Raw genomic sequence first — 13349 nt, 5'->3', positions numbered from 1 at the left:
CTGCTCGCTCCAGCTCCCTGGCACACTATCTTAGTGAGTAATTTGCATATTCTCTCCTGATTGGCTTGTGGGCATGACTTGTGGGCATGGCTTGAGCATGACAGAGGAATGGTTAATTTGCATGTTTCTCTTTTACTATATAGGATTGTCTCTTCCTTCTATGGGGAATGGAGAGAGCCTACTAGACAGATTACTTTACTGGGCTTGACCAAAAAATTCCACACTGGTTGATTAAGATTATGCTTATGGGACAAGTTAAGATTGCAATTAGATCAAGTATTAAACCTGTATTTGGTATTGTTTAAAAAAGAAGGAAAGAAATACCCCATAGGCCCAAAATGGCATCATTTGTGCTAAAAGCCTATGATAACAAACTCAAATTCTTCCTATGAATTGTAGGGGAAGAAAAAGTTTTCTTTGACTGTCTTTGGGTCCCTGGCTGGTTCTAAAAATTAAACTTACAAAGACAGATCAATAGAAAAAAATGTACAAATTTTATTAAATTTTTACATGTAGATGGGAAACTTCATGAGAGAATAAAGGCCCAAAGAAGTGACCAAAGCAGGAACATTTTATACCTTTTAGGAAAAAAAAAATTGTGAAAATTTGACAAAACAAAGGGGTTTGGTCCATAGGTAGTAAATGGTAAAAATAAGGGTTAGTTAGGCAATCTGGTGCTTTCTCTGGGCTGATTAAGAGTCTGTCTTCAATAAAAGAATTTATTTCCTGCCTTTAGGCTGAAAAGGGAGGTTCAGGAGCTTTTTCAGCATTTACTGATTCTTAATTGGCTTTAGCACAAAGTAATGTTTATATCAAAGAGCCATATTTGGGGGTGACATATTCTGGTTTCCTTCAGCATAAACGTAAAATCTCTCCATTTATTTCCACCTATTTTGATTTCTTCTATCAAAGTTTTATAGTTTTCCTCATAGTGATCTTGTACATATTTTATTAGATTTATACCTAAGTATTTCATTTTTCTTTAGTGCTAACGTAAATATTTGTGGTTTTTTTAAATTTCAAATTCCAATTGTTCATTGTTGATATATAAGAAAGCAATTGATTTTCATATATTAACCTTGTCTCCTGCAACTTTGTTATAAATAGACAACATTTTTACCTTGTAGGTAATCAAAGTCATTAAAAGCATTATGATCCCTAACCAGTTTGGCTCAGTGGATACAGCATTAGCCTGAGGACTGAAGGGTCTGAAGGATCTCAGAGCGTGTGCGTGGGGCAATCAATTGATGTGTCTCTCTTGTGTCAATATTCCTCTCTCTCTCTCTCTCCCTTCCATTCTCTCTAAAAACAAATAGAAAATATCCTTGGGTGAGTATTAACAACAACAATAAAAAAGTATTAGGCAAGAGTATTCCACTATTATTTTAGGCTGAAGAGACTAATCTTCAAGTAATATGTAGAATACATTGTGTGGATGAAAGGGGACACATGTTAACCTGGCAAGCTAAGGGAAGGGCTGCATGGCAGTCTTGCAAACTCTAAGACCTAAAGTAACCACAAGGATGGTCTGAAATTAAACTTTAACTAAAAGCAATTATGGTTGGTAGTCACTTCCTAGGCCAATATCTTCCCTGACAAGGTCAACCTTTACCTTAACTCAGTGGTTCTCAACCTTCCTAATGCTGTGACCCTTTAATACAGTTCCTCATGTTGTGGTGACCCCCAATTTCATTGTTACAAATTGAACATAATTAAAGCATAGTGATTAATCAGAAAAACAATATGTAATTATATATGTGTTTTCTGATGGTCTTAGGCGACCCCTGTGAAAGGGTCGTTCGACCCCCAAAGGGGTCGCGACCCACAGGTTGAGAACCGCTGCCTTAACTGAACCTATCTGTCTCTTCGCATCTATGATAACACATCATTGAATGTCAAGGTAACTTGTAACTTCCCTTTTCTCTGGACCCCTCAAGGCACAACCAAATGCCCTGGGTACCAGGACAGATGCTGTTGCAGAATTTACCAGGCAGCTGAAAAACATACAACAGGTACTCAGAAAATTCAGGAAAAACCCTTTATTTGTAGAAGTACTAGTATGGTGACTCAGGGGAGCCCATTTCCAAAGCCTGAGTGATTAATATGGACAAAGCTTTCTCTTTATGCCTTAGCTTCTTTGTCCCCCAAATATGAATCAAGCTTCTGGACTTTTCACAGGCTTTGCAGCCCCCCATGAGTTGGGATGGGGGAAGTGAGATTACACTCAGAGGCTAGTCCTCTCTGGCATCAGAGCTGCCAACCCCTCTGGAAGTTGTATATGGATCATGGTTTATGGCCTCTGTAAAATGGGAGTATTCCAGGAAACAGGTTCTGCAAGGCAGGACAGGCATCACAGATAAGAATGGAGTTAATTATCGGCTAGCAAGAGTGTGCATCACAATGCAGGTTACTGGCACAGATTCAGATAGCTAGCCCCCCCCCAAAAAAAATGTTTTATTTTTCCCTTTCATTCCCCCCTCTTGATCCTCAAGCTGATATTCAGCCTTGGAGATTCAATAGAAGACTCAAAGCTAGGGAGTAGGGTGTTCAGCAGCTCAAGTCTTTTTCATCATCATCACCCAAGGGATTGTAGTGGCAGTCCAGAGATCTGGTCTGGAGTAACTTCTGGGACTTCAGGGCTTACCGATTCTATCTCTATTAGCTGTTCTAAAACCTGCTGTCTTTCATAGAGGAAGGGAGAGGGAGTTTACACAGGTGTCTTCATTTCTGGCTTCAGAGCACTTAGAGTGGTGAGAAGCACATCTCAGAGTCCCATCTATTTCTCCTCCAGTTGGCCCATTGTCCTTGCTCTGCTCATGTCTGTCTAACTGCCTAACACATCCCCTCAAGGATCTTGGCTCTGAATTCTTTCAGGGAAAGTGGAGGTCAGTGGGCTCCTCTTAACTGCTTCAGTGCTAAGGAGGAATGAAGTTTTCTCTCAGAGCCAAGAAATCCTTGCTCTCTGTCAGAGGGACTATGAGGCCTGGGCACAGAAGGAGGTGGGCTTGTGACCCGGTGGAGACAAACTGTATTATAAAATTTAGTATTATTGAGCAATTAGAACAGCAAGAATTACAACAACTGGTCTGGTGGAAGGGAAAAGAAAACATTTCATTTCTCATAATTTCCTACTGAAATAGAATATTTCTCCTTAAAATTACCCTTATTTATATTAAAAAGCCAAATTAAGACCAATTTATCTATTGCATTAAGTTTAGTTTCAGTTTGGCCTGATGGTTTGCATAAACACAACAAGAATGGTAACTGACCACCTTTGCCAGAATTTCATGTTTGAGTCTCAATGTGCCCCTTAGGGAAGAGAAGCCAAGCCATCCAGCTGCCATCAGGTCTTCCTGCTATATCTGCTGGGTTAAGTGAATTCCTCACCAAAATCTGTACCTGCAGTGGCTCCATCCGGGCTCACGCCCTAAGCTTCAGGACCCACCTCAGCAGCCCTCCTACTCGTTGCAAGCTAGAGGGTGTGGGGGTTTGGCAGGGATGCAGAGGCACCCTCGCTGCTCCCCTTCCACTCTGACCAACTGCCAGCGATGGCAGAGTATGGGCCTGACGCTCCAGCGCCATACATTGTCAGGGCCACCGAGCAAGATACCAGGCTTTCTCCATGGCACTCTTATTGACTTCAAGTCTTCAGAGTCCAGACATGACTCTTTAAAACATGACACTCCAGTCAAAGTTTTCAGTCAATAAAACCACCATTGGAAACAAGTCTTATTGAATTTATGCAAAGAAATGAATTGCCATGATTTATTCATTAAGAATTGCCAAATTTCAGAGAGATCATATAGGGAGAAAAATACACTAACTTGCTTTAAGATCTTCTGATTTTCCCTGCCAGTTCTTTCTATGGACTCTTCAGAAGATGTAATATTTTTCCAAATGCATTATAACAAAACAGTAACTGTCTCCAAATGACAAGGAGAAATTTAAAATGACATGGTTATGGATTTCATTATAATGCAGATGACATGGAATGTTGTTCTTTCTGTAAAGCCCAACATTCTATAATATTATAACTAATAACCATTAGTTATAACTTTATTTGACAAAAGTACCTATGTACCTTCAGTATAAAATTTTCCTTCGTGAGAGAGAAAACAAACATTCGAGGCATTTCAGAGCCTATAAAGACAATTTTAGATCAAGAGAAAGTTTTTTAAAATTGAAACTCTTGAAGGATTGTCAAACTTAACTTTACCAAAAGATTATATATCAAAGTGTATTAGATACAAACATAAGCTAGCATACTTCAGTTCCCATTATTAAAAGATGGCCTTTTTATTTATTTATTAAATACTTGATTAATATAATCATTTTACTAGAAAAAAACTAACCAAAATAAGGCTTATTTTCTAACTTCATTTGTCCTTGACTGGAGTGTCATGTTTTAAAGAGTCATGTCTGGACTCTGAAGACTTGAAGTCAATAGAGTGCCATGGAGAAAGCCATACAGCAAATGACAGTACTTGGATTTCTACTATCAGTCTCCCTGAGTACATTGACATAAGCTATTTACCCACTGCTTAGGGAGGCAAAATGCAAATCATTTACTCTTAAGTGTCCTTGGTTTAGGGAAGATAGGATTTTCTAGATGGCTGTAAACTGCTGCTTTACTATCTCAGTTTCCCTGTTCTGCTTGTTTTGGTTTACTGTCCTGTGACATTTATTCAATTTTCTTTTACCATTTCTTCCTACAAACTTTCTATAACTTTCACCGACATTCTTACAACTTTCAGAAACATTCTTACAACTTTCAGAAATAACCAGCTTTACAAACCACCTTCTTTCTCCTTCAAAATGCATTTCCATGCCTTATGCTTTCTCTATTGCACCAAAGCCATACTTTCCTTCCAATTAGTTAGAATTCTTAACCTTAATTTTTAGGTGACATGTAAGTGATTAACATTCCTCAGATTAGCAATACATTTATATTTTAAGAGAGATTTCAAATAAAATACAAGACATTCATTAACAGATTCAACTTCATTCTCTAGATTCTCCAGAGGAGGCAAACTCAGCTTAGTTAATGTTTCAGTATTCTATTATTTCAAATATTTAGATGTTTATCATTTAACCCAGCAATGCTCTAAAGCCTTTAAGTTATCAAAGACTTTGGAAAATTATGTATAGGCCTAGAAGGCTGAAGAAAAGGGCAGGAGGGAAAGGGAGCAGGCCCCACAGCCTGTTCCCAGACCTCAAGCTGCTTGGATTCAAAACTGCCACATTTTTCCTTAGAGATAACATGCTAAGATCCTGAGCCACTTGTTCTACAGTTGTGAGCATTATGTTAGTTTTCTGTTTCTGCCTTTCTTATCTTTATGTACATAGACCTTCTGAGCCTTTTATAACAGCTCTTCTGCACTTCTATCCCTCCAGTTCTCTAACTTTGCTGTTTTCTTGAGATCTCAGGCCAACTATTGATGACAAAATGTAATTTTTAATATTTCTTGGCCCAACAGGTCCTCGTTGTCTGGTCCAGAGTACTTTCTTATTTGATCTTTTAGTCTTGAAACATTCAGAAGGCCCTTCTTCTTTGCCTTGCTGAATATTGAAGGCTTTATTTAGGTTCTGAGACCGGGGAACTGATTCCCTAATACCATTAATTATTAGTTTCCTGAGAGATCTCTCATGTGTCTCCTATGGGTCTTGTTGTTAAGGTCCCACTGGGGCTCCCAGGTTTGGAAATTTTACATCTGCTGGAAGGACACCAGGGCCAGCCAGGTGCTCCCTTTCCCAGATAGCCATAGCCAACCTTCAAATCATTCCCCCTTCTTTTCCTGAGAATAGTATTCCCATGATAGACATTAACTCAGATCTGTGTATACACTTGTGGGCCCAAAGTTGGGTCTAGCTGGTCAGCTAAGTCAGGTGGGTTGTCCAGCAGAGGTTTTAACTTTTTTCCCACTGCTCCAACTCCTTTCGCAACCTGGAAAAGCTAGTTTGTGGAAGCACAGCGGCCTCAGAGCCAGTTGGATGAGAAGGAGGCTGGGATTGTAAATTGCCATCTTGGCTGTTCCCTCAGATTGTCCCCTGGTCACAAAGGGAGGGGACATTTCTCTGTCTGCCCTTGTTCTCTTTAGGCTTCTCTACTTTTACACGGAGAAGGATGACTGGCCCCTTCCTCCAACAGAGAGCACAGTCATTCTCCTCTTGAGTGACTGGACTTGTATTATTAGCATATTTATCAATTATTACTGAAAAGCTTTATCATAAATCCTTCCTTTTAGTTACATCTATTTATTATAACTTAGCAACTTTGAGATTTCTAAAGCCAATTATTACCAATTTTGTAACAGGGATAACTCAATGTGAAAGTACCACTTTATTTTATTTTCCTTTATAGAAACAGGAGTGCCCCTGCTTCACAGGTGGAGGGTACTTCTACGGATCTGTTCCTCCCAGTGTTATGGGGGAAAACATAACATTGGGGACTAGTTATAGTTATGGGAAATATAACTATGCTGTTAACCATGATTGCCCTTTCTGTTCAAAGAAAGGACGTACAAATCTGGCTGGGAGTCATATGCTCCCAGGATGAATCCATCCTCATTCAAGAACTGCACATTATAATGGAAGCATCAACCTTGTTGCCCATCCCAGCCTACAGAGTTTACTTCCCTATATAATTTTTGTCCCTATACATATTCATAAACCAGGGAAGAGCAAACTAAAGTCCCTAAAAGATAGAAAGCCAAAATTATATTATAGACACACAGACACCTCACTAAGTAAGAGTTTCTGGTGGCCAACATTCTGAGAGGGAGAGCAGGCAGGGTCCTCAAGATAAAAAATTCTTGGCAGCTAATAGAACTTTCCTGTAGTTTCTGTCACATGTTCAGCCTCAGCACACCTAACTGGATTTCCCCAAAGTGGGACTTGCCCCATCTTTAAACAACAAAGAGACACAAAATATCAACAAACACTCCTATGAAGGTGTGCGAAACACACTAAAAGTTTACACCACAGAGCAATGTCTTCTGTCTCTGGTTCAGGAACTGCCCCTCCCCAGAATGTCAGCATTCTCCCCAATGGACTATTTGGGGAGAACGTATTTCCCAGGCCTGGAATTTCTGTTTCCCATCCTCGGCCATAAGCTGGGGTCCCCTGATTTCATGGAGAGGCATCTGCATTGCAGGCAGTGGTCTGGGCCCTTCTTAAAATTCTTTAGCATACATTCTAAGACAGCAGGTTTAGAGGAACTACTGCCCATGTTTGAAGTTAAACTGTGTAATCCCTCCCAGTTAACAGAGACACAGGACAACCACAAGGTAACTTTCACTTCATGCAGACTCTCACACTCACATTCACACAACAGTCAGTCTGAGTTTCAACTTCCACCCATGGAAAGTCCCTGAACTGAGGCAAATATTTTGCATAGGCAGTGATTGGTCGCATCTTCTGCGCCTAAAGGCAGGACTGAACTCAGACTGGGTCCCCGGGGAAACTTACTGATCAGACGTCTGGTCCCGGAAAGGCTTTCCTGTCTTCCTTGGAGTCCACTGGAGCCCCCAGCAGGTGGCCCGATCCAACTGAGTGCGGGGAAGACTGGGACTCAGTCAATCGCTGATGGCGCCATTCCCTTCATTGTGGGGGCTCGGTGGAGAGGGCCCACCCACCTACTCTCATGCAGCAGTTCCTCAAAAGGGCAACTCGGCTGCATGTTTCTTGGTCAGGGAACCAAATTATGTTGCAGAATTTACCAGGCAGCTGAAAAACAACAACAAGTACTCAGAAAATTCAGGAAAAACCCTTTATTTGTAGCTGTACTAGTACAGTGACTCAGGGCAGTCTGTATCCGAAACCTGAGTGATGAATATGGATGAAGCTTTCCCTTTATACCCTTAGTTTCTTTGTCCCCCAAATATGGATCAGGCTTCTGGACTTTTCACAGGCTTTGGAGCCCCCCATGAGTTGGGATGGGGGAAGTGAGATTACACTCAAAGGCTTGGCCTGTCTGGCACCTCCTCCAGGGCTGCCAACCTCCTCCAGGGGTTATATATGGTTCATGGTTTATGGCCTCTGTAAAATGGGAGTATTCCAGGAAACAGGTTCTGCAAGGCAGGACAGGCATCACAGATAAGAATGGAGTTAATTATTGGCTAGCAGGAGTGTGCATCAGAATGCAGGTTTCTGGCACAGATTCAGATAGCTAGTCCCAACAAATGTCTTACGTTCCCTTTCAATATCACAAATTCCTTCATTGTTATTGTTGTCATGTTAATTGTTTACTGCTAACCACCTAAGTAATGTGTCTATCATTTCACTTTTTATCCAATCCCAGAGGTTTCTCCCCCACCTCTCCACTTTGCTTTCTCTGCCTCCTTAATCTATCACCAATGGATTTCATGTAACCCACTTACATCTCCTCCTTTAATGTAAAGTATAAAATAAGGTGAAAAAACTCCATTCCCTGGAGCATTGTCCCAATCCATTGAGATTCTGCTTCCCGGCAATTGTCGACAGTTTGGCTCAAATAAACTCACGAAAACTCTTTACAGGTTTGAATGTTTTTACATTAACAGTTGGAAGGAAAAGAGGCTAGAGTAGAGGTGGGCAAACTTTTTGACTCGAGGGCCACAATGGGTTCTTAAACTGGACCGGAGGGCCGGAACAAAAGCATGGATGGAGTGTTTGTGTGAACTAATATAAATTCAAAGTAAACATCATTACATAAAAGGGTACGGTCTTTTTTTTTTTAGTTTTATTCATTTCAAACGGGCCGGATCCGGCCCGCGGGCCGTAGTTTGCCCACGGCTGGGCTAGAGGTAGGGAGACCATGTAGGATGAGACAATGAGATTCTGAATAAGGGAACTGCAGCACCAATGGGAAGATAAGAATGAATTCAATAACCAAATATCCAAAATTTCCCTTCTTCTTCATGTGTATGGGTCTCTTCACACAGAGTTTCCTTCTGGGGATGCCCTTACCATCCTCTTCATCTCACTTCTGAGAATCAAAACTCAGCTCAGGTGTTGTGCCCTCCAATGATCCCTCCTCTCTACTGTCTCCTCACACTTCCCTGTCCTTTCCTCTATCAGATCTGTCAGTGATGTTTATATTTATTCATATTTAATGTATTTTTCTGTTCACCAGTCTCTTTTATTAGAACACCAGTCTCTTTTATTAGAAGAGATTCGTGTAATAGGCCTTCCCTTCTCCTGTCTGCTGGCACCGGTTTTCCTCCGTGTGGCACCAGGGACCCAGGCCTTCGCTCCGGCTGGAGCTGCCTTCCATCCTCCATCTTCGCAGCCCCAGCCGGAGCCGCCTTCCATCCTCCGTCTTTGCGGCCCCAGCCAGAGCCACCTTCCGTCTTCCGTCTTCGCAGCTCCGGCTCACCTTCAGTCTTCGCTCCGCCGCTTGGAGCCTACGTATGCAAATTAACCGCCATTTTTGTTGATGGTTAATTTGCATATCATGCTGATTAGCCAATGGAAGGTGTGGCGAAGGTACGGTCAATTACCCTGTTTGTCTATTATTAGATAGGATGAAATCTGAGTAGCTCGGTATCTGTTCTAATAATTGTCCACATAAATGAATAATTTATTCAAGTCTGTTGTTGGGACTTATAACATTATCAAGTATGTGGCAGCTATTATATCAGATTTACTCTTAAGAAACTGAAATCACAGAACTTCAAAAAACTGAAGCTTCAAATCAGGAAGGAAGCAAACAACCCACATCAGGAAGTGATCAGTTCCTCAAACTGAGTTTTGAGTCACACTGTTTCTTTAAGTAAGCTTACTCTTCTTGTGCCTCTAATGATATTGATACGATTTTAAACAGTGAGTTTGAAGGTCTAAGTATCTCATCCAAATTGCACACAAAAAGATTATCTTCCAAGTCTTTCTCTTTCTTAAGGGCTCTGAACTTTTCCCTTGAGAAGGTAGGCAGCTCTGGAATGCCTGGGGAAGAAACAGCCTACAAAAGCCTCTGAGCCGGGAACTACTGCTTCTGTTTCCAGAGGGAGCACCAAGGTGGAAAGCTGGTAAGAGAAGCCTCAGGGCTGGGGAGACTAAGACAGTGAAGATGGCTGGGAGGTCCAAGTCAAATAGATAGAGGATAAATGTTTCAGGAGGAAAGAGACAAGGTTTCTTACATGGGGGCCATCAAATCCATGAGTATAGGACAAAGAGAAGAATCAGGTCTGGCCAATAAGAGGAAAGGTCTTCTTCATATTCCTCCTCAGGCTCATCACAGAATTGTAAGACTCAGGTGAGAAAGAAGATGGTTAGAAGAAAAAAGAATTATGAAATCTTAAAAATTACAATAAAAATCTAAATGGTTATAAATAATAATTTTGCTCTTATTGCTTATACTACTACTGTTTCTTCCCTCTTCCTACACAGAAAGATGGTGCTAGATCTCTTGAAATGCTTTCCTCCCCTCCTATTGCTGCTGGGACTATGGGGACCAGTATATCCACTTTATGCTTTGCCTAAGAATCTCACCAAGGCTCAGTGGTTTGAAATTCAGCATATACAACCAAGCCCTCTCCAATGCAACAAGGCAATGCATGGTGTCAATAATTATACTCGGCACTGTAAGCGTCAAAACACCTTTCTGCATGACTCCTTCCAGAATGTGGCTGCTGCCTGTGAGTTGCCCAAGATTGTCTGCAAGAATGGCCGGAACAATTGCCACCAGAGTTCAAAGCCTGTTAACCTTACTAACTGCAATCTCACTGCAGGGAAGTATCCTAACTGCAGCTACAAAGATTCTGCCCAGTACAAGTTCTTCATTATTGCCTGTGACCCCCCTCAGAAGAGAGACCCTCCCTATCATTTGATTCCTGTACACTTAGATAAGCTTGTTTAAAGTTCTTATCATTTTGCCTCTCACTTGGTTCCAGATTCCCTTCTGCCTTTCCTTATGTTGATTCCCTGGTTCCCATAGAAGAAAAAAGGAAGATATTGGAAGAATTAAAGTGTCAAGGACACCAGACCAGAGTTGGGACATAAAGAAATTAGGATTCTTTCCTGCTTTTCTGTCTGTTTCAAAGAAAGGCAATAAGGAAGAGGGCAAAGAAGTGTCCAGACTTCCATTTTTTTAACCTGGGAACTTCTGCCAAGCTTTGTTATACTGTATTAACAGCAATAAAACCACTTTCTGCTGCATTCCAATGAGTGAGTATGAGTGAGAACCCTTTTGTTACCAGAAGAGGACTGACACCAAGGCGGGTCTGTCCCAGCACCCTTTGGAAATAGGCACTTCTGTGGTGTCACGGGAAAAGAATTTCAGGACACTCATGTAGGAGGAGTTTAGCAATAGTGGCAAGATTTATTTATTTATTTATTTTTATCTTTATTGTTGAAAGTATTATAGATGTCCCACTTGTTTGTTTGTTTCCCATTGACCCCCTCCACCCCGTACCCACCCTTCCAATGCCTTCACTACTCTATTGTCTGTGTCCATGGGCTATGCATATCTATCCTATCTAATAATAGACAAACATGGTAATTAACCATACCTCCGCTATGCTTCCCATTGGCTAATCAGCATGATATGCAAATTAACTGCCAACAAAGATGGCGGCCAGCAGCCATGCAGCTGAAGGGAACAGGAGGCTTGCTTGCTCCAGTGATGGAGGAAGCCAGGTTCCCCACCTGCCTCGGCCTGCTCTAAGCTACACTCTAAGCAACAAAGTTGCAATTATAGAAGCTAAACAAGCTCCAGATACATGCTTTCAGCCAACTTCGGCCTCAGAGCTTAGAGAGGCGGTGATGGCAACAATGTTTCAATTATAGAAGCTAAACAAACCCAGATACCTGCTTTCAGCCAGCCATGCCTCAGAGCTGGAGCCGGCTCTCAGCTCCAGTGACAGCTATAGAAGGTAAATAAATCCCAGAATAAAAAAGAAAAAAGAAAAAAAGGAGAGGCTGGGAGCTTCAGTCGCCCACCAGCCTGAAAATGGCCCTCAGGCCCTCACCCAGACTGGCCAGGCACCAGTGGGACCCCCACCCTGATCTGGATCACCCTTCAGGGCAAACCAGCTGGCCCCCACCCATGCACCAGGCCTCTATCCTATATAGTAAAAAGGTAATATGCAAACTGACCCTAACAGCAGAAAGACTGGGAATGACTGATCACTATGACACACACTGACCACCAGGGGGCAGACGCTCAATGCAGGAGCTGCCCTCTGGTGGTCAATGCACTCTCACAGGGGGGAGCTCTACTCAACCACAAGCCAGGTGTTAGCCCAGATTTCAAGACCCCCCATAGGACACCACCAGGGAGCACCGAGTCCGATGCAAAAGCATAGAGTCTTTATTCAAGCTCAGCTTGGTCCCTCTGCCTCCATTGCTGGATGCGAGAGAGCCCAGAGTTCTGAAAGAACAAAGATTTTATAGGGCTTGGGGTCGGGGGGGAGGAGGGTGAGGGCTATACTCAGACCACTGATTTGGCCGATTCCTATTGGTTGAGTGAGGGCTGGGGGCTAATGACGCAAGGGCAGGGTGCAGATAGGGTCTGGTTACACAAAGACAGGGGGTGGCTAGCATACTGTTGGCCTTGGTTTGTCTTCCCTTGCTTTCCTATTGGCTGAGATAAGGGCAGGCTGAGTAACTGATACATTCTATGGCTTTTTCTTGGAAGAGGGGTTAGGGACACAGCTATCAGTCCCATTCTGTCCTTTCACAGGCTGATGGCTGCCAGTACAGCAGTGGTGGTGGGAGCCCCTCCTGCCTCCTCAGCAGTGCTAAGGTCTGCTCCCCGCTGGCAAGTGGGCATCCCCCGAGGGCTGCCGGGCTGCCAGAGGGATGTCTGATTGCCATCTTAGGCCCAATACCCCAGGGAGCAGGCCGAAGCCAGCAAGTGGTCATCCCCCAAGGGGTCCCAGACTGCCAGAGGGCACAGGCCTGGCTGAGGGACCCCTCGCCCCGAGTGCACAAATTTTTGTGCACCAGGCCTCTAGTATCTACACTAATAAAAGAGAAACATGGTAATTAGCGTACAACCGCTACCCTTCCCATTGGCTAATCAGCATATCCTTATGCAAATTAACTGTCAGCCAAGTTGGCGGCTGGCAGCCATGCACTGAAGCGAGCAGGGAGGCTTGCTTGCTCCAGTGACGGCGGACTCCAACGTTCCTCGCACTTGCCGGCCTCTCAGCTGCAACTCTAAGCAACTATGTACTATGTTGCAAATAAGAAGCTAAACAAAACCCCAGAAACCAGCTCTCATTCAGCCGGGCTTAAGCCAGCCGGACCACAACATTGTATTGGTGTTTTCAGCAGCGAGGCCTCAGAGCTAAAGCTGGCCCAGAATAAAAAAAAAGAAAAAAGAAAAAAAGGAGCAGTTGGGAGCTTCAGTCACCTGCTTCCGGAAAACA

At 42.8% G+C, this 13349-nt stretch overlaps 1 protein-coding gene across 1 annotated transcript; it reads left to right on the top strand.

The window, feature by feature from the left end:
• Window positions 1–9778: 9778 nt before the first annotated feature.
• On the top strand, window positions 9779–11139 carry LOC102441286 (ribonuclease K3). Its single transcript, XM_006087429.3, has 2 exons — window positions 9779–10004; window positions 10366–11139. The coding sequence occupies exon 2, from the start codon at window positions 10370–10372 to the stop codon at window positions 10832–10834; it is 465 nt and encodes a 154-aa protein (XP_006087491.1). The 5' UTR covers window positions 9779–10004; window positions 10366–10369; the 3' UTR covers window positions 10835–11139.
• The last annotated feature ends 2210 nt before the right edge of the window (window positions 11140–13349 follow it).

The sequence above is a fragment of the Myotis lucifugus genome, unplaced genomic scaffold, assembly GCF_000147115.1.
Source record: "Myotis lucifugus unplaced genomic scaffold, Myoluc2.0 scaffold_38, whole genome shotgun sequence".
NCBI classification, from domain to species: domain Eukaryota; kingdom Metazoa; phylum Chordata; class Mammalia; order Chiroptera; family Vespertilionidae; genus Myotis; species Myotis lucifugus.
The sequence above is the reverse complement of the archived record's forward strand: the minus strand, read 5'-3'. Positions and strand labels throughout refer to the sequence as shown.

What these genes read in the sequence shown, in the direction of transcription:
- LOC102441286 (XM_006087429.3), top strand. Translation starts at nt 10,370, where the DNA reads ATGGTGCTAGATCTCTTGAAATGCTTTCCTCCCCTCCTATTGCTGCTG.